The 21,931-nt window shown below is 36.9% G+C and overlaps 1 protein-coding gene across 5 annotated transcripts in view; it reads right to left on the bottom strand.

Annotated features, from left to right (window-relative positions):
- LOC108234274 (adhesion G-protein coupled receptor D2) overlaps nt 1-21,931 on the bottom strand; it is a 68,394-nt gene that overhangs the window by 15,768 nt on the left and 30,695 nt on the right. For 3 of the 5 annotated variants that reach the window (XM_037974223.1, XM_037974222.1, XM_017413332.3), the window contains 3 exons: nt 17,862-17,903; nt 13,578-13,631; nt 10,618-10,765 (listed from right to left, as the gene is read on the bottom strand). In XM_037974223.1, coding sequence (XP_037830151.1) covers nt 10,618-10,765; nt 13,578-13,631; nt 17,862-17,903 — 244 coding nt within the window. Of the gene's footprint in view, nt 1-10,617; nt 10,766-13,573; nt 13,632-17,861; nt 17,904-20,094; nt 20,125-21,931 lie in introns of those variants that run through there. The other 2 variants (XR_005232817.1, XM_037974225.1) reach the window with 2 other exon arrangements.

The following is a 21,931-nucleotide window of genomic DNA, read 5'->3' as shown; positions in this document are numbered from 1 at the left end:
TCTCCAACTTTCAGTCAATTGCTGAAATAAGCCAGACGCAGGCAACATAATCACCTTCTAATAAGATGCTATATTGAAAACAGTCGAGTGGTCACAAACTACAAGCTTGAAAGGCATGCGCACATACTTGTACAAACATGTACACAGGGACAGCTGAATGCACATGACCACAGATGGCTGTGTAATGACAGTGTGGTGCATGATGACAAACTTCATAACGGAACAATCTCTCAAAATCTGTAGAAGTACAGAAAACCACATGTACAAAAATCAACACACGTGCATCCAGATACACATATCCACACCAGACCCAGATCCTTTTTCCTTTTTGCTGACTCTACCACCATCCTAGAAAAATGTTAGTATATGGCTAAAACATCAATAATTTCATGGTAATGTATCAATTATCAATTTAGAAGCAGAGAACAGGATCCCTTGGGGGTTTATGTATGAGTATGTCTGTTTTATGTGACCTCATAAGAGAACATGAGGCAAACCATAAAAAACACATTTAGGAGTTTCCCTGAACATTTGAAAAAAAATGTTATAGTCTGAAATGACTTCAAGGCTTATAAGAAGTTCATGAAGTTGTTTCAAAATTATTATTATTATTTTATATTTTGAGATTATGCAACTTTTTAATTACTCTCAAAAATTAGAAAATGTACTTTTAAGTATTGCATATCATATTTTTGTCTTTTATTTTTTCTTGCTGTCAAAGTAAAAGTGAAGGCAAATAAATGCTCCAATATGTTCCATCTTTTAGCACATAGACTACAGACATACAGTATCTTCTGCATTTACGAAATGTAGATGAGTCTCACATTATCTGTGAAATTAAAACAAAAGCAGTATACTTTTAACTGAATTTCACCCTGTTTAGTTGAAAAATAATGCAACAAGGCAATAATCGTCCGGTCATTGTTCGATCAATTCCATGACATTAGCATGTCAATTTAGTTTTTCTCTTTTTGTCACCTTTTCAGCTTTTTCACCTTTTTGCTTTTTGCTGGACTCTTAAATTGTGTATAATGTGCACTATTTTCTTTTCAAAAACACACAAACTTGCAAACATAGGTCAATAAATGATGAAAGATGAAAAAAATGTGATAAGATTTCAAAATCACTTTTTCCAAATCTATACAGATACATTGTATATTTAAAACATAATGATTGTTGCATAAGAGTTGCATCAAATATGAAAGACTTGTTTTGTTTTCTCTTGAATGTGTGTGTAGGCTGTAAAAGAAAACTGACACCACATCTGTACAAAGTATACAAAAGATAATATCAACTATAAAAAAATCACATTATTAAAATAAAAAATTGTGATAAAAGTTATATACAAAGTAGGATATTTACATGCTGTGTCAGGGTGGGGGGTTAAGCAAAAAAAGACAAATCTGGTTTTGTGGATCCACCTCAATTATCAACCATCAACATACAGGTCAGACCTCTTCCAGGAGAATAAATGGGAACTCTAAGAAGACGATCAAGCACTGGAAAGGAATGAGGCCGAGCTTAAGCTGGAAGTGTTAGTTACTTAGTTAAATGTCATTACTCACTGAGTGAAAATTCTGGGATTTTAAACTACCTAAGTAAACCCATTTTCTCAAATTTCCAAAGGTGAACTGAAAAAAAGTGACTAAACAAAAAAAAGTATAGTCATTTATGGAGACCCTTTCTTCATGCAAAGTCTCTATTTTGGTTAAATAGTTACTTAAGATCGGTGCATGGATTCAAACACAATCATTCATCCAAATGTATACCCCCACGTGTAACAGCACAGCCAGTGTTCTGCTTACACCATCAGTAACATCAAAAAGGAGAATCTATATTCTCCTCTCTGTGTTCTTTTTCATGTGAGTGACTATGAGCAACAGCAGCAGCAGCATCTCTCCCTGCCTCTGCTTCATCGGAGTAAGGCAATAGGTTTAGCAGGCGAGGAGGCGAGGCAGATTTATGGTGGTGGATGTGACCTCTGGGGCCGTAACACGGTGATGGGTGAGTGGCTCTCAACGGTAAGCTACTGGCACTTGACAAAGTGCCCGAAGCAGAATGAATTTACTTCTCTTTTCCTCAATCATCAAGCAGCCACTGCCCTGACCCCCATCCTGACTGCTATAACAAGATCTCCCATCTCACAAGGGCCTGAAAAATTTACTGTCACATCTACTTTTCAATGAGCTCAAGTGAGCACTTCTTTCACCTTCAGCGGAGCAGGTGCTGGGGTAGAGGAGGGCTAACCTGCCCCAGCATGTGTTTGTGAGTGTGTATGTTTTATGAGTGCGTGCATGTGAGGAGGAGATGAACTTCCATGCAGAGATTTTTGCACACACAGGTAAGCCGATCCACTCACTGCTCCGTCGTTCGGCTTTTCTTTTAAGGTAAAGTCACAGCTTTCTGCATTCATAAGCACACACACACTCGCAAACTATAACGATATACTTGCAAAATAAACATTGTCTTAAAAACAGCAAAATCCCCGAAATAAATATTTTATGATCCCATGCAGCATTCAAGAAACTTGCACGTTTCCTTTAACACACACAAGCAGAGTAAGGTTGCCAGGGACACAGAGGGCAGTGCTATATGATGTCAATAGATACCTCTATGGTTTATATTAGAAGTCAATCTACCTTATCACATCTTTTATACACACAAGCACACATGCATCAGATATTATGGAATTTGTGTGTATATAGACTTTCATCAGCTTGATGGCAGCAGAGGTAGACTTAATGATCCCAATATTCCTTTTTTATATAACCAGTCAATAAATCTTAATGCCAGCACATTTAAATTTCACCTTTCTTGCTCTTTAGTTGCTTGAATCAAATCCAATTGAATGGAAAAGAGAATTAGGTAAGACTGGTTAAAGGTTAGTAGCCCAGATGTATTACATATAATTAAAAGATAACATATATTTCTCTATTTTATCAAAGTTCTGTTTGTTCAAAGTAAATCAAACACTCTTATTTTATTTCTAATCTCAAAGACTTTTGAGTGCAACTCAAATTAGCTTGGTTAAGCAAACAGAGGAATAAAAATAGTGGAGGAGAGAAGCTTTGTTAGGAGAAATCGATTGTATTAAGTGCTTTTTGTATTTTTACTTGTTAGAATAGACAGAATAAACTCAGCAGTGATGTCTTTGTCAGGTGGAAAGTCCTCAAGAATCAATCATGTTAATTTTGTATAATGAGTTTAATTTTATTTAATTATTTTATCAAAGATTAAAAGACTGTGCAAAAGGTTTCTTTATGGTTTAACTATTTTTTTTACACAAAAGCTAATTGAAACACATTTTCACCTGGCATTACATACACTTTCCTGAAAGAACTAAATATTAATTTAAACTTACAATGTGTCTGACAGTATATCTTATGTCTTCAATAGAGTCAGATTCATTAGAAAAAGGACAATAAAACAGCTGGTGGAATAATTACTGAATTATAGTTTCTATGGATATAACAGTAAACAGGATCTGTCAAACTGCACATTAGACAAAGAAAACTGGTAATGCAAACATTTTTTTTTATTTGTTATGCTCAGTCTTTAAAATGTCATTGCTAATTCAACCTCTTTTCTTTTATGATTAGAGCCTCACCAACTCTGATAATGTTATCATGATGAGCCAATAAAAATCAATGATTAAACATGTGTAATTTTCCAGAGACGGTGTAGTAAAATTTATTGTCTCTGCCTCCCTCTCCCTCTAGCGAGCATTACATTAGCCCTGCAGTGGCTGACTGTCTGTGGGTTACAGCAGAACATAAAGAGGCGATTAAAAGCTATTCAATAAGCCACTGTAAAATTGATCAGGCTATGAAAGCTGCTTCGCATCTGCTCCCCCTCTGCTGCCCAGACACCCACTCACACCGGGAGCAGGAGCAGGACTGCGGCAGAAAACGAGTGACAAAGAAACACAGAGAAGGCTGAAGGTAATTCAGGATGAAATGTTTAGATAGAATAAAAAGGTCCAGAAAATTTAACTTCTATGTTAAATGTTTAAAAACTGTAATAGCTTTGAGCTCCAAAAGAAACTTCATTATTGTCTTTACGCAAATAGTTCTTTATTGTCTTCCCTGTCCAAGTAAATTTCTATAAAAAAATATTTTGTTCAGTAAACTATCCAGCTGAAAAATAATGTGGGCCAACTGAGCCAAAATTTTCAAGTAATGAAACAAGAAATAATTTGCTTCATTCATATTCACCAGCATTACTAACAGCAAAAGATTCTTTGGGCAATATTCAACAATAACCCGTGGAGATTTACTGTTTGATCATCAGCTTGGACAGTATTCCACTCGGGCCTCCGTAACACCTTTTTAAATTACAAGAAATAGAAAAAAATTCCTGTGGTTATGAACATGCTTCTGGCTCAATCAGCGGCAGTGGCTTAGCAAACTGCATTTTTCTTTTAACTTTCAATTCTCCCAAGCATCCGTGCTTCACAGCCCCTGGGGCTATTGCCTTTCTCAATCTGTCCCTGGAGAGGTAGGAGTTATGGTCCCTGTCGATTGAGGAGAAAGGGATGTTATTCCCCTGTCACCTCCTGGTCGCGCCGCCATCCTCCCTGCCCTGATCTACAGCCTAACCCCCCCGCCACCCCTTACCGCCTTCCTCTCTTCCTTTTCCCCACTTTGCTCTGTCGTAAGCTGCTGGCTACATCGTTGCCATGGGCTGTTGAGAAGGGGATGATGGAAAAACGTCCCGGCGAAAGCAGTGGAGGTGCTGATATTGGTTTAGAGATGCTGCTTGCAGCGGCATGATGAAATAGTGTTGAATGCTTTAGGGCTGTGTTAGAACACTTGAATAAAAGATTCATCTGTGTGTTTTGTTTAAAAAGGCACATACACAGCTGCAGTAAATGCAGACAGGACAAGACAAAAACTATTAAAACTGATATTTAGGTAGATGTATTTTTACAAAAAGTATTGTACACTGCAGGTTTACTAAATGCAGTATTCAGACAGAGCAGCATATTCCCTTTGGAGAAAAAGGGGTAAGAGGTTTGGGATGGGGGTGGGGGAGTTAAACCACTGGGCCCAGGGGAGGTGACCTGTCTCAGGGCACATGCAGGTCCTTGAATGACACCCTTGATAGCGGAGCAATGACAGGGTTAAACATAAAAGGCAGTTATCTGAAGATTACATGTGGCGGCTGTTAACTCATGTCAGACGATTGTCTGTAGTTTTTTTTTTTTTTGTCTGACTGCTACTGAACTCAATCAGTCAAAAATGTGTTTCTCACTTCAGTGTGTGTGGGTTTGTGTTTTATTTCATTTTTATTTTGTATTTTGTTCTTGTTCATTTGCATGTCTCTATTTTATTTCATATGTTAAAAGATAATAAATGTTTATATTATTTATACAACAGCAGAGGTGCTTGTGTTTCAATGAGTGTACAGTTTCCAAAGGGAAACCGTATCATAAATGAAACTGAATCAAACTTTAAGAAACTGCTGGCTACTTTAAACCACCAGCACCACCAACGACCACCCGTGCACACAGTGGGACACCTGACAGATGCACAACAGTGGACTACCAGACTTTAAAACGCTCAGCTCGAATTCCATACTGGCCAAATCTCAGCTTTTTTCCCTTCTTCTTAGTATTATGCACCTTAGGCAAATCTTGAGTTTGTGAGGGTCTTTCTGGGTGAAAGAATAAATAAATAAGAAGATAAACAGATGAATAACCCAGAGGGATGGGAGCCCATGTGCCTTGGCCATCCATCATATATCCTATTACCCTACACTCAGCGGCTCCTGCAGTATGTATAATGTAGTCAACCTTTGTAAGCAGATACAAATTCAACTGTTTTCCTCCTCAATTTGTTATATCTGACAACAGTATAGCTTGTGCCTTGTTGTTTCTTTGAATTATGAATAGATTCCCTTCACCAGACTTTCACTTGTGCATGATAGTGTGGCGTTTTTATGCAGAACAGCTGTGGAAAACAAATTTGTAAAGCCTGGTACACTTTGTAGCGGTTGGGCAAATATGCATAAACAGTTGCGCTTAAAGCCACTTAAGAACAACCAAATGGACTCAATTTTTCATCTCTGGATTTGTTTCATTGAGTGTGATAAATATAAAATGCCAGTCTGCAATACAAATGCAGGAATTGCAGCTGTTTAAGTGTTTCAAATGATTTACAAAGTGTTTTGAGGTATTTTACAGTGAATGATGATGCAATAAACAAGTGATTCAAAATCTTAATTCTTGCCACAAGAATGTCCTTCATCAAACTAAGAAATAAAACAACAGATGTTACATAAATCATTCACCAACAGAAAGAATACAAGGAATGAGAGCAGGGTGGGAAAAAACTGAAAAGGTGAGCTGAAGAATGCAGACAGAAAAGCTAGGGAGTAAATAAAAATTTAACAAATCAGATGCAAGGCTGAGATTGACAGAAACAAACTTGAAAGAGAAAAAGGAATGTAAATACATGGCGAAATGATAGCACATTTTAACCACTGCCTGTTTGTTTGGGTATTTACACTGTGAGGCTACAATCAGCTCTTCAAAGCTTCAGCCCACATGACAAGAGCCTATTTCGGGGCCACACATCATCTAAACAGCTGAGCCGAATATCGGTCGACATACACATACACACCAAATCCGATCCAGTTAGCTGTCCATCACATCAAAATGCAAAAAGGATGCATAGAAAATACAGTTTAATTCATGCACAGTGAGGGCAGAGGGAGATAAGTTGTAAGGAAGTAATTTTTCTTGGGACTTGGCTGAACTCTCAAGCCCTGTTTGGTTAGAGCAGATGTAGAATTAGTACACATCACTTTGCATCAGTTCGACACTGAACACAAGCTGCTTCTCAGATGCCAAACTCCTCTGTGTCACACAGACAAAACCATATGCACACCTCACCTCTGGTGTCTATGATTCTGCTACAGTAATTATCAAGGTGATGTCAGTTCCCAGATGAATCAATTTTCCTACTCACTTGCTTAAGTATGTCCTGAAAAATTGGTGGCCTGTTGCATAAAGTTTTAACTAATAGAAAACACAGTTACTGTTTCAACCTAAGGAACAAAACATGCAAACAGTTTTGTGAGGATAAAAACAAAACAAACAAAAACGGCACAAAAGTGTAAGTAATCAATCCTGTTCCATTTTAATGAATTGGGCTAAATATGCATGGCAGCAGATAGTGTTTAGGAAAGTAAATGAAAGATAAACCCATAGTAGTGTCAGAAAAGACCTGTGTGTAATCTGTGAAAGATGCATGCAATAAACCACTAAACTTTTTTCTATCTTCAAGGCCCCAGATTGCCAGAGATGCTGAGGAACACATGTGAGTATGTAAAGAAAGGAAATGGTATCAGATGTCAGCAATGTGCAGGCATATGGTTCATAAGACATGGATTTCTTCAACTGGGAATGACACTGCAAGCCTGGACTGAAATGTACATTTTTTTAATTAAAGACGAATGGTATTAGAAATAAAAATAAATATATACAAAACCAAATGACCAAAAAAATCGATATCTTCTACAGATCCCATAGATGCTCAAAATCTGAACTAAAACCACACTAACCTTTTAAAGTCAAGAAAATGTGTGGGACTCATAGTTAAGTGGTATTCATTTATGACAGAAATTGGGTGTGAAACATCATTTTAAAAGGAACAAAACAAAATGTATGTAAAGTCCATTAAAACACTCTTCATAGCACAAGAGACGAAAGGTAAACTCAGTGACCTCTGGCAAACTAATTGAAATATACAAGAAAGATAACTGATTGGCTGTCTTTGGTTTTGGAGAGAGAGGATTTAACAAAGCAAGAAATGACATGAGGTAACACTGGTGACCTAGTATATTATTACTGTTTAAAAGGGCTTGCAACCTTCAACTCAGTCATTGTTTGGGGTCCTTCTCATCAGAAACGCAACACTCATTCACGTAGATAAACACCCACACAACCCTTTCAATTCGACTCCCCCTACACTTCACCTCCTACTCCTCTTTATGCACTTGTCCTTCTCTTTAGCTCACAGCAAATATGTGCTTCACTTTGTTCAAATTTTCCCCCATGTATCCTGAACATAGCCCAGTGCCTACAGTGAATGATTGTGCCAACCAAGTTGAACAAACAGAAAAATGGAAAAAAAAATACTTTTTTCCATCCACAGAGCTACAGACATCGTTGGCTCTATGTGGAGTCTATAATCACAACTTAATTTTGTAAAAAAAAAAAAAAAAACAATTTATCAGAGAGTCAGATTCTGCAAAAAAAAATATTATTTTGAAACAAAAATTGTCAAAAAAACTTTTTTTATGATAACAACATGGTGCTGTGATAGGCTTAGACTTGTTGCAGTGCACAGTGCATATTTACCTGCTGCATGTAACAGTAGAACAGCAGTATGAATGTGTTAGTGGGAGCCACCATCCTCAGTCTCAGCACCTAATAATAAAGCCGGATGCATTTGCATGATGCAGCACTGAGGCAGAAGCCAACCAGAGGAGCAGCAAATGGGCAAAATAATATCATCTGACGAGTGATTACTTCTGCATTTGTGTTCTATCAGAAACATTATTTTTGCTGCTCCGCTGAATGTGCGTGGTTGCACTGACGGCTCAGCATGTAAATGCGCCATAGGGACTGATTTAACAACTGTGCACAGATTGAGTGGAAGAGACAGTAATAACGCTGAGGATCATGCAAATCACTTGCAAAAGGAAATGTTGTAAATCAGCCTGAGAGGTGCTCAGAGCGGCAATAAGAGGCAATAACACACAGCAGCACATGTACTTTACAAATGTGAATATCATTATACAAGTCATAAACCATTACTTTCATCACATTTACTGACTGCAGACACATTCTGTTAAGTCATATTTAGTTGATTGTTTTCATTGTAAATTATTTAGAACAAAGTGTTAGCAAAAAAAATGACAACGTCAAAACAGGTTTCCTTATCTTTTTTTCTTACTATAACTTCTAGGGCACTTTAAAATACTTTCAAGAAACCGTAAAAGTTAAATCCTTAAGAAAATTGGGCAAAAATGCTAAGATAAAGAAAATTCATATTTCTTTTGGCTATTTGACCTTTGTGTCCAGTTGTTGAGCTGATATTATAATTTATAATAATGTAATTACTTTTAGAACAAACACCAAGTAGCCATGACTCTATGGCCACACGTGTACCACTGAGTAGGTTCATACTTTTGCTGCCAAAACAGCTCTAATCAGTTAAGGATGTACAATATGCATCTGGGTTTCCAAAAAGTAATGTTATATCTAAACACTGATTCTAGACTCTGATAGAGTAATTTTTCAGTAAAACTTTCTTTAAGAAAATACTAATTTGTTTCTTTGTTTTCTCAGTTATTGCCAAGCAGTGAAATAAGAAAAAAATAAAAATCAAGTAGCACTGCGAATGCACCACCAACTCAGTTTTAAATTACAAAATGAAAGCAGGAATGCACCTCTCCCTCTCTCTTGCCCTTCTTTGAAACTAGTACCACTGGTTTTTACCACAGTGAAATGATGTTCAACTCTGCAGAGCACAGCGTGGGTCAGGTATCTGTACCAAAGCCAGGGAGTCTGGTTAGTGTTAAAGTTTAAGAGCGGACTTCTCATGTCTGATTTCACTCCACAGGCCAGTCACTACTCTGTATTTTGGAATATCTTGCAGCAATGTCTTTTTGAAATGCCAGTGGGGAAACAGATGGTTAGGATAATTTTATTCAGAAACAATCAAAATTTTCAACCCCTTGAAATTTGCAACATCCTGGTTTGTTTTTGCTAGCTGTGCAATTTAAGATGCAAGGTTAGTATAGTAATCAAATTAGCAAACAATACTGCGATTTGCTGTCATGTCAGAGGACAAAAATGTGTCTCACAAAACAGAAAAAAGAAAAAATTACAGAACAAAATTATGATGTCTTTGTTTTATTTCATTCTGCTGTTTTTTCCCTTCCTACTTCTGTAAAAATCTGGTGACATTTTGACACATTTACACAAATACAAAACCCTTTACAGAGGGGTCACACACCTTCATGCCTCACACTGCAGGTGATTTAAATAGGAAATCTGACAAGTCTGCAAGAATAAAAAGCTAACAAACCACCCATAACGCATCAAATAATTGCTTTTTCATGTAACTCAACTTTTTTTCATGTTCTACAATATTTTGTATATTAACAAAGGTCTAAACTGCACAGGGTTTTAAAAAATATGTAGTTTGTTTTGAGTCAGCAACACCGTTTTTATTTAAAGCAGTGATTTAGTTTTGCCTTTTAATTGTCTTGACACACTTTAGCAGAGATTTGATGTAACTCTTTTTCCTTCAATACACAATATTTTATGAAGAACTGTTATTTGAACATCTGGCAGAGATTGGACATCTTAATCTAAGCAAAATAATCCAAATACCTTTCTAAAATATAAAGATTTTTGATGCAGTTCTAAATTTTTTTTTATTTTTAATGAACTGAAATTTTGACCAAGACGACTCCAGCTTTTTGGGATGCAGGGTTTATTTGTCAAATAAGACCAAACAATATTGCCCCCACACTGTTTGTATGCTGCAGACAAAAGCCTGACTTGTCTAACAGTTGTTAGGTATTGATGTGACTGCTCACCTCTGTTCTTCTCCTCCTCTCTTCCAAGGCATGATGTGCTGCTGCTTTGGTAGGTTTCCTCCTCCTCCTGACTCGGAGTTGTTCCAAGTGGCAAACTGGCAGGACGGGAACTGGTAAGGGAGCTGGACGGTCGGGAGCTGGCACAGTTCTAAAAAAAAAAAAAAGGACACTGTCAGTTGCTGTAAAAAAGGTAACTTAGGCTCTAAAGGAGTGTTTCATTTACATTATGTTTCCCATATCATTTTAAAATGTGAATAAAACCATACTATGTTTTTTAAACCAAAGTTCCAAATTCAGAAAGCAAATGTGGAATTTAAACTTGGTTTTTTTTTGTTATTTATATTTTTTCTCTAATTCCAATTTCTAATTAACAATAAATAATTAAAAATGTTGTTGACTGCAGTAAGCCTTTTCAACATGAAGAATGAGCAGCTGATGTGTAAGCCCCAAACAAATGTCAATCACACAAAAACCATTTGTTTGCACGATTCCCAGACAGATTGGGGGACGTTAACAGGCTCCACGGCCTTTTATATTCACTTCCACAGGCAGGAATATTTCATATGGCAAACAGGCAAGCAGGGCCTGATAGTCATCCTTTGTGAATTGTTGATATCTCCAGCTTCAGTGCATTTGACACAAACACAACTGCAGAAATACAAACTCAGTTCATGGACAGCTACATGTTAAGGTAAATCCTTCCAGCTGGCAGTTGTGGCAATGTAGGAATTTTAGAAATAAACAAAAATGAAAAATAAAAAACTTCACTGTGCATTTGGAAAAATTGAAATGCCAGCCTTATTAGTTTTTTAATCATAAATGTATACTTTATTCTAGCTGATAATTCCAAACACCTCTTGTGTATTTTTTTTTCTACATCTTGTTAAAACTTAAAAAAAAAAAAATCTAATCCACCTCTCATTTATATCAATATTTCAGTGATGTCAGAGGCATGAAGTACTGAGAAAGAGGTAGGAGGAGGTTGGAGGGGTGTTTTTTATTTGGACTCTGCAACTGACAGCTTTATTTCACAAAGCAATCTGGCTGTGTGTGAATGAGAGGCAGGTCAGGGTAGGTCAGAAGGTATGTAGTATCAAACAGGCCGACAGCACTGCTAAAAGTGTGTAAATGTGAGTACATATATAACCATGCACCAGGGGGGTTAAAAAAAATAATAAATTGTGTGTGAAATCCACGCTGGTATAGAGAGCTACAATAAGGAAGAGGTCTAAAGAGGTCAGCGGTGGTGTGGAATTAAAGACGGGACAGTTTGCGATTAGGTTTGATGGAATTTATATAAGATACTGTCAAGGTTACTAGTGTCATGTCACTGTAAAAAAGACCAATATGTAGGTTACACTATTGGCTTTAGTTTTAAATTATTTTATTCTTATGCTGAAAAATACTTACAGTATTATAGTCTTAGAAACATTAAAATATCTGATATATAAGGTTTAGTATTGACTACTAATGCTGATAAGGGAACAAGAAGGAGAAAATCTGGTTTCAAACAGTCTGTTCATTTGAAAAACTACTTTAAATCAAAGTTTCAGTGATTTATATGAATTAAATCTTTGGCACATATTACAACACATAAACTCCTTTATCTCCAACAAGTGCAATTCATCTTTAAATGATCCCATATGTAGTATCACCGTCAAAGCCTCTTTACCCACTCACTGGGAATTGCACAATACCCAATCTGATGTTTTACAACAAGAGGATATATAGGGGCATGTGCGGTCATCTAGAGCCAAATGTCTCCTATCTAACCAAAGGACAGGTAGATACAGTATTTCAAGCAGGATTTATGGCACAAAATAGCATTAGCTAAAAACCATCAGGCACCAGTGATGGCTAAAAAAACGTATTCTGGCAGCGGAACCTGGCAAGATTGGAAAATTGCCACCACAGGAGGGGAGAAGAAGCAGTAAAAATGACGCTAGATGGGGTCCCTCACTGATAACATGAGAAGCCAATATATCAGAGAGCACCTGGTGGCAGGCCCCCACACCCACCCACCCTCCTCCTAACCCACATGGACACATACCCATGAACACAATGGCTTACAACATTTTTTTACTTAATTTCTTCTCACTCTCACCATTGTCCATCTCATAATGGTCCAAAGGGAAGTTGTAAGGACACTTATTTTAATAATGCATCCGGAGGTATAAATGGCTCTGAGGGGTAAGTTAGAATACATATGTGGAAGTCAAAGGGCAGAGAGAGGGGACAAAGTATTTCTGGCCATTAGGTGTGACACAACTACATAACGAGGTGCATTTTGAGCCTATGCACGTGACTTGAGCAGAGTGATGAGTGGGTGTTTGTCAAGGTGCTAAGAATAATAATTGGATGTTTGTATATGGTAGCTGCATGTTTGCATGAGCTAGACCTTTAAGTATTTATATAAAGCATTGTGTAAGCAGTTATCTTCCTGTACACACACAAACACTTGCACACAAACACACACTTGCTGCATTTCACAGTTTCAGCTAAACAGCAACGTCCGACGAGATATAAATACTGGCCTGACACTTTAATGTCAAGGGACGGCTTGTCCTGGATTAGAAACTTGTAACCTGCTGCAGAGCTTGACATTGCTGGGATGAAGGTGCTGGGAGAGTGAGAAAGGGGTGGTGTGTGGTGTGGGGGCTATTATGGAGGGTCTATGTTTGATCTATAAGGGCATCTAACATAGACTGTCAACTAGTAAGAGGCTATCAGATGCTGCTCTGAGGCCAGCTTTCATTGAAACTGGTAGAGTAGCATTTTTTTCCTCCCATGAGAAGCCAAATCTGTGAGGAAAATTGGGTTGGTCACACTTGTGTTTTCAAAACAGACACACAGACACACAAACAGAGTGTGTGTATGTGTGTGTGAGAGAGAGAGACAGAAAGAGAAAGCGATGGACCTGCAAAAATACACACATCTATAAGAAAATAAGAATTACCTACAGAAAAATTGAGTGCTTTTCTCCTCTCCTTGATCCTGTTAACAGTGCTTCGAACCTGGAAGAAAGAGAAAAAAAAAGGAATATGTTTAACAACACTTAATCAAATATTCTTATAAGGAAAAAGCCTATTTCACTGCAAATACCTACAAGTTCATAATGGAAATTTGATAGCTGAATAATAAAGGGAAATCACATATTTTTAGGGTTACACTTTAGGCCTTCACATGCAGGAGCAGGCACAGCTTAAATGTGGGTGTGAGGATGTTACAGTATGTCCCAGTGGCTAATGGGACTTGAAAGTGACACATAGAGCTGGCAAACTAAGGAGACGACTTCAAGCTATCATCTGTCAACATAGAGAGCCGAGACCAACAAATGGAGCTATTGGAGGAGAAGGGACCGCCCTAGCAGAACAGATTACATTTTTACACTCGAGATGAAACAGTGTACGTGCACACTTTTATTTAGTGCATACAACACCAGACCAGAGTCTCACTCTTGTAAGAATTATACAACATATTACAGACAAGGAAGAAAGAATGAAGGAAGACAATGGAAGGGCGAATGGCAGGACTTTAAACTTAACGTCAAAAGGAGGGTGGAGATAGCTGTGTTAAATTTAATTTGATCTTTTTTGCAGTTATAAGGCCTTGAAGTCACTGAGTTGATCATGAACTTGTTATACACCAAAGTACTCTGAAGTCAGATATCAGGCCGTCTGTCTAACAGCTAAAGCTGTCTAAACTGAGACATGAAACAGGACAAAGATCCCACAGACACCAAGAAATCCACAGCGGAGTGCATCAAGAGAGAAAAGAACCAAGGCGTTGCGAAGTCAGATTCCAGGCCTCAACACATAAAGGTAAAGGCCCAGCATTTATTAAGAAACGCATATTACCTGAAAGTTTCATTAAAATCTTTTCAGTGGTTCATGAGATATAGACAAAGTTTATTCTAATAGTTAATGGCAAAGTATTAAAAAGAGATCTTGTGGATTAGAAACTTAAGGTTTTGCTGGTAAATATATTTCTACACAGTACTGGGTTGTTTACACTGCTTCATAAGTTTTGTTAATGATTTAGATCATATTATGTGTTACTAAATATATATTATATTTACCTAATTTTAAGTCCTTAAAAGGTTCAGATGATTTTCATTAAATATTGATTACTAAGACCTGGGTTTTTTTTTGTTTGTTTGTTGGTTGTTACTCATAATAAATACTTCAATAACAGTTCAAATGTGATAAAATATCAGGTAATATATTGCAATTATATTTTTAAATATTACATTTTAAAATAGATTTACATTATCTTTAGTACTTAAAAAAAGACAAAGATTTCTTTATGAACAGAGAATTAGTCCCTGTGCCAAGGTACAATTACTGTAGGTGGACTGGAGTCTTATGGAAAGCATTTGGGACTCATTAGTTCTGTGTGTGTGTGTGTGTGTGTGTGTGTGTGTGTGTGTGTGTGTGTGCGCGCATTTGTTTAAACACATCATCACCACTAACTGTAAATTTGTAGCGGCTGGGCACTCACGACTACAGTCTGTCCCTGCCCGGCCCACAACATTAGTGAATATGCATTAATGCTTATGGCTTCATTAAGTCACTCTGCGTTATAAATTATGACACCACAGCAAACACACACACACACACACACCATGTGTCAGTGATGGCATGCATATACAGTAGATTGTTTGTATACATACTACTGTTCAAGGCCTACATATTAAAAGAGAGTCCAGAATCAACAGTGCCAGCATCATGTTTCCAGAGCCAGTCATTATTTCTGACAACATCTCAAAAAGCCCTTCAATGCAGTGCAGATTATAGTGAGCCAACATGGAATAACAATATTTAAATGGGAAAAAATATCCAAAACAGCCAGCATGCTGAGGCAATTACATGACACAACTTAATTAATCATTTGACAATGAGGGGAAGGGCATTGTTTTAGATGATTGTTATGTGTTTAAGGGGTTTAGCGCTCACTCAAGGTTTTAAAATGATGCAAAACATAGTTCCCCATGTAAATGGGCGCAAAGCGATTTCCATATAAAAGCAGTACACTTGACAACACCTGCCAACATCCTTGAAGTTGATAGAAATAAAAGGTCATCAAAGCACAGAATTACAAGGTGACCACCAAGGAAAAGCTAATTGCAATAAATAATAGGAAACTACCATCAGGTAATTAGCAATTAGAGCACTGTATTTTGAGTGTAATAGCAAGAGATGCAGTCTATGCTCCATGCCACATTTTGCAATTATTCCATCCAGAAACCAGCCCAAACAATGAGCATGTTCTAACTTTCAGGCATTAGTTTATTCACCACTTTTGCATATCAAAGTAATTTCCTTTACTCTTTTGCTCCAACAGTGTAACAATTAACAGTAAAGGTCTGAAACAAAGGAGTCTCTTTCTTTTTTGCATACTTTTTATCTACTCTATCAGCTGTCAGTCAAAGTTTGTTTAAACATAAATGGCTGGAGGAAAGCTTGAGACACAAAAACAGAATAACACAGCACAGCATATTTTGTCCACTGGAGTTTTTTCTGCAATTAATAGCATTTTTCATTAGAGTGACCATCGATCAATTAAGTAACAGTTCATCCTCAATAATTGACAACAATGTGGTGAACTAATGTGGGCATAAATGTTGAAGGGGAGGTGATTAAGTCCAGCCATTAGTCTTAAATAAATCCAGGCTGAAGACTTTACTATCTAACTTTAATTGCAAATTCTTACAGACTAAAACAAGTATAGACATTTTCAAAATCCTTTGTTTTTCCTTTTTTAATTATGATTTATTTTTCATAGAGAAGGAATCTAGATGCCAACAATTTTCTGTGCCTCACTTTTGAGATTAGGTCAAAATTCCAAACAGACAAAGCAGGGTGATACAAAACAAAAGGAACCTCTCTCAAAGGTGACAAAGGTTCAGAACAAGGAGGAGATGAATAATGGCAACACAATAGGTCATTTTTTTCAACTAGTCTTAACACAAAAAAGATGGCTCTTTTAAAAGTTGAAACATGAACAGACCTGAGGTCTTCAAAAACTATGAAGACCTCAGGGTCAAAGACAACTTTTGTGCTAGAAAAATCATTCCTAAGCACTAAAAAAGCCACTTAGGCAAGAATGTATGTTGAATTTTTTGACAATGTAAAAGGCCAGCCTTCTTTGGGTCTGTATAGTCAGTACATTTCCTATATCTCAGGGACAGCTATTCATGCTCTAAAGAGTTGAACATAGAAAAGAAAGAGAATATGGAGAATTATAAAGGAAAGAAAATGAAAATGTTGTACAAATGAGATATAATTTTGGATGGTCAGATGGACGAAGGCAATGATGACATTACATAAGAAAATGAAAGATGGCTGTCAAGTAATGATGCCTAATGATCAATATTCAGCAGAACAAACCAAAGGTAAATCAAGTAAATCACTCAAATTTACTCTGATTCTTTGATTAATTTGATACTAAGTGGAAATTATACTTCAGACTGTGGTTTGACTTTCTGATTTGATCTAAGCAAGATAATGTGTTTGTGATGCATTTCTATTTAACATTTGGGACTGACAGCATCTATCAATGAGAAAAGTAAAAAATTCAGAAAAATTGCAATTTAGGAAGGTCCCTTAAATGGAGTTTCATCTACGCTTATCTAAAGTTAATGTTACTCACACGGACTTAGAGACACATTTGACCAGGAGTGATTTCTAAGGCTTGAATCCCATCCATTAAATCACATCCCTCTGTCTCACCACTCACCCACTCTGAACCCCCACAAATCTATGGCCCATTTAAATGGTAATACCATCTCAATATGATATTTTCGCACTTCGTCATAGCATACTGTTTGTTGCATGTTGGTTTTTTTTTGTCCTGCTGTAGTTACTGCTTGGGGCCCTGCAAAGCCCTGGCCAGCAGCTTTGTCAGGATGCTAAATGGAGGGCCGTGAGTTTAAAAACTTAAAGAGGCAGTGAAATATTAGCCAATGTGGGTGAGAAATGAGTGGCTGAGAACCGCAGCGTGTCAGTGTTAAATGGTCGGACTCGGATGCATATAAGTTAGTCCAAGCATGAAGGGCAGTGGGACGCTCGCGTAGAAACGATGTCCCCTCCCCACCCTCGACTCACCCACAGAAACACGTTCACACGCGCACACACACACACTCTGTCACACCCCACCCACACAGCTTTTAAGCAAGAAGCCCATCAGAAACTTGTCATTTCTCTCATTCACTCCGACAGCCTTGAGACACAATGCAGACTTACCTCTGTGTTGTACACCCCATATATCAGAAAGATGAACAGGCCCTGCAAGCACAGACAAAGAAAGAAAGAGAGGGACAAGAAGAAGAGGAGGACAAAGTTGTTACAGTTGTTTTCTCTCTTATGTTTTTGTAAACTAAATTAAAGAAAAGAATTAAGTGGATTAAATTGGACAGGTAATGTTAAAAACTGAGACAAAATTAGGAAAGCAGGACTTTTCCAAGATTTTCCACCTCTTTAAAGTTCAGCTTGAATTTATATAAACAATACTTAATCCAGGCTGGAATCAACGTTTGAATCAAACCATCTGCAAGGTTTTATCAAAGTAAAAAAATCTCAAGTGTTCATTTTATGTTCACTACATAATATATACATACCATTTATTTGTATGTTTATATGTCTGGATGACACACTGTACACATATGTATCACATTTTAAGTCAACAGAAACAACTACATATAATTAAATCACAAAACAAACAATATATACTAAACCACACGCACACAGCCACACACCAACATCGACACACATACACCCACACACACAAAGAGAGCAATCCAGGCCAGACAAAACTATCAAGAAAACCATTGGAGGAAAGCAGAGAAAGAGAGAGACAGAGGGAACATAATGAAAAAAATGACAGATAAAAGAAGATATTTCATGTTCACAAAACTCACGGCTAGTACCCACGAACCAAGAATGCCATGCCCTTGGAGACAAAAAAGCCTGCACTTTTGGTCACAGAAAAAAAAAAAGATATTTTTCATTCAAATCCATTGTGGCATTCACTGAATGTACAAGCTGTGCATTCACCTTCGGGCCATAATGTAGTCCTCTAGCCTCAATGAAAACAGAGAGAACAACAATCTTCGAGCACTGATTGAACCATATCATTAAAGATGTGGTGAGAAAAAATGAAAAGGCAGTTAAAATCTTATAAATTTCAAGGATGGCAGACACAGTGGATGTTTTGATTAAAAAAACAAAACTAAAAAAAAAACTGCATGCCAGTGTACATTTATCTACCACATACGCAGAAAGGGGAAAAGAAAACTTTGAAAAGTACATCTCACCCTTTTCACTGCCAAGTGTTTGTGTTGCTATACCGTTAACAGAGGGTAAGGACACAAGCTGAATACAAGCAGGCACAACGTGCTCAATGCATCAATCAAGTTGAGTTTGGAGCATCCAATTTTTGCCAGAGGGAGATCTCGATGCATCAACATTGACAACATGATTTGGGAGCCTATCCTGAGTGACCGGGCGACAATGGCTGGCGATGACCTCTAGCCCAAGCTACTGCCCATTCACCTCCTGCTGGCTGCTGCTGTCCCTCAGGAATTGAATTGCCCTTTCTGTCGTGCTGTCATCTGGCAACTCAGAGCATCCATCCTTTTAAAACTGACAATTCCACTTGTCTCAGACATGCTAAAGACAACAGGAATAACAAGGGATTTGAGATCACTGGAACCCGAAGTTTGATTTCTTATTTTCAAAGGCAAGTAAAGTTTTATACAGAACTGAAAAAAAAATTACAGAGCAAGGTATTATCAAAGAGACAGTAGTGAGGAAATTTGCTGAAGATTTTAATTAAAACACTGCAAGATCACATTTCCAAATGTTGTCCAAAAAAAGAATTACTACAAAAAGTTACCATGTTATAAACTGTTTTCTCACTAAAACTTATGGCTTTATCTGGAAAGTGTCATATTATTTTAATACACATATTTGCTCCAAATATCAAATGTTGGCTAATTCCTCTTTTATCAACAGCTGGAAAAGTTACAAGTCATTGAATCTCAAAGCCAATGTGAGCTGTAAAGTTAAAAAAAACTGCCCCAGTACTTTCATCGAAAAGTAATGTTATTTCAAATGATTAACAACTCCAGCTAATGCAGTTTGCACTGAAAGAAAAACACTGAAAATACACTTAATTCAATGGTGGCACAGTGCCATAGTGGTTAGAGCTGTTGCCTCCCAGCAAGAAGGTTGCAGGTTCGCTTCCCGGCTTGAGGTCTTTCTGGGTGGAGTTTGCATGTTCTCCCTGTGCACACATGGGTTTACTCCGGGTACTCCGGTTTCCTCCCACAGACCAAAAAACATGCATGTTAGGTTAATTGATGACTCTAAAATTGTGAGGTGTGAGTGAGAGTGTGAATGGTTGTTTGTCTCGTTCGTCTATATGTGGCCCTGCGATGGACTTGCTACCTGTCCAGGGTGTCCCCCGCCTCTCGCACAGTGACTGCTGGGGTTAGGCACCAGCTACCTGCGACCCGGAATGGAGAAGCGGTTAAAGAAAATGGATGGATGGATACACTTAATTCAATAACTAATTAGATACCATCTTTATCTGCAAATCCATTTGCATAAATGTATTTGTTAACAGTTTAAAATCAATACAAAATGTCAAGTAGAAGAATGTATATAAAAGATTAACAATGCTAAGAAATCCTAACTGCAGTGGACACAGAAAACCTTGCTGGATCCTGAATATAAGTGCTTTGTATCTACAGGCTGAAGTTATTGATTTATTGTAGTGTGTCTACTGTGTGAAACTATTTAAAATATGTCATTATTCTGCTGTAGATTCAGCTTGATTGTTCGATCCTCCAGCCTAAAAAATGGTTTCCTACAGTCTACAATGCCTTCAACTGAAACATCAAATGCCAAAACAAATTATTTGTCATATTTGGAAGTATACTGTAATCACATAAGACATACAAACAGACTTTGAGAGGTTGATTTGCAACATGCGTATTCTATTGCATGAGAACTGCATTTTTAGCTCATTGTAGCAATTTAATTATCATGTTTTTGATCATTGCTCATATTTGTAATTAATCTTTTGTTGTGTGATGAACAAAGTGAGGAGAACTGTGTGTATTAAGAAAAATGATCTATTAAAATCTAATTGAGTTAAAAATAAGTGGTGGCAGCACAATAAAGATGGATTGTTTAAAATGTTAATTTATTAATGTTATCACTAAAATAACAAAAAACACTAGAAAATAGGGCACGTTATTTAAATTTAAGTGTGCTTTTCAGTCCTGTTTCTTTTGAACTCAGTAGATGTTACCAATTTATGCAAAGAATGAACACAGTTCTTATCAAAGTATTACTACTCTGTACATCAAACGGGGTGAATATATTAATTTGCTTTCTTTTAATTAATGAACAATTGTATGTTTAAAAGTTGAAGCTAACAAACCCTCTGTTTTACTAAAAAAACCTCATTACACCAGAGAAATATAACAGGTTGCAACAAGACAGAAAGTCAGACTTTTTAAATGAGCAAACACAGGCCTTCTTTTTCAGATACTGAGAATATGAGCTGGAAAAGCAGAAAGAACAAATCAAAGTAAGAGACTGATTTACTTTTAAAATGCTAAGACAAATTAATAAAGTAATGGATGCAGTGGTTCTAAAGCCTGCTGCTGTTTGCTGTTGTCTGTGATGTTGACAACCTTCTTTTGGAAACTTTCCGATTGTGTCCTTGCAACTCACTCTGCGTAAAAGCATCATCATTTGAATGCATTAAATGTTTAAGATGGGCCATTAAGCAATGATTACTTCAGTATTCAAAGCTTTATTATACCATTTAATCCAATACAGTGTAAATGAAAAGGACACAGCTCTTTCATAAGCTATCAACATGTTTTAATCATTACATAAGTATTGATATTTAAAAGTCTCAGGAGAGTTCTGGCTAACTTCAATTTTAGAGTAACTGTACATTAAATTGTTTGTTAACTGAATCAGGTGTGCTTGTCATTTCATTTTAAGAGAAAATAAAGCAAGTTTTTATTATTAAGATGCATAATTATCTCTATTGATGAATAACTATGCTACTTCCAATATTACATGTATCACAACTTCTTCCCATAAGTAAAGCCAGGTAATATAATAGCAAGTATGTACAATTTTACATCTATTTCAAACACCAATTTACTTTTAGGTAAAGTTAAAGTTGTATGTACAAAACATGTCAAGATGGTGCATAGCTGACCAAGCTAATGTCAAACAAATTTGGTTTTAAATTGTAACATTTTCAAAGCAACTCTTGAGGTGACTTC

Source organism: Kryptolebias marmoratus, linkage group LG24, assembly GCF_001649575.2.
Source record: "Kryptolebias marmoratus isolate JLee-2015 linkage group LG24, ASM164957v2, whole genome shotgun sequence".
Lineage (NCBI taxonomy): Eukaryota > Metazoa > Chordata > Actinopteri > Cyprinodontiformes > Rivulidae > Kryptolebias > Kryptolebias marmoratus.
This window is presented reverse-complemented; position numbering and strand designations above follow the sequence as displayed.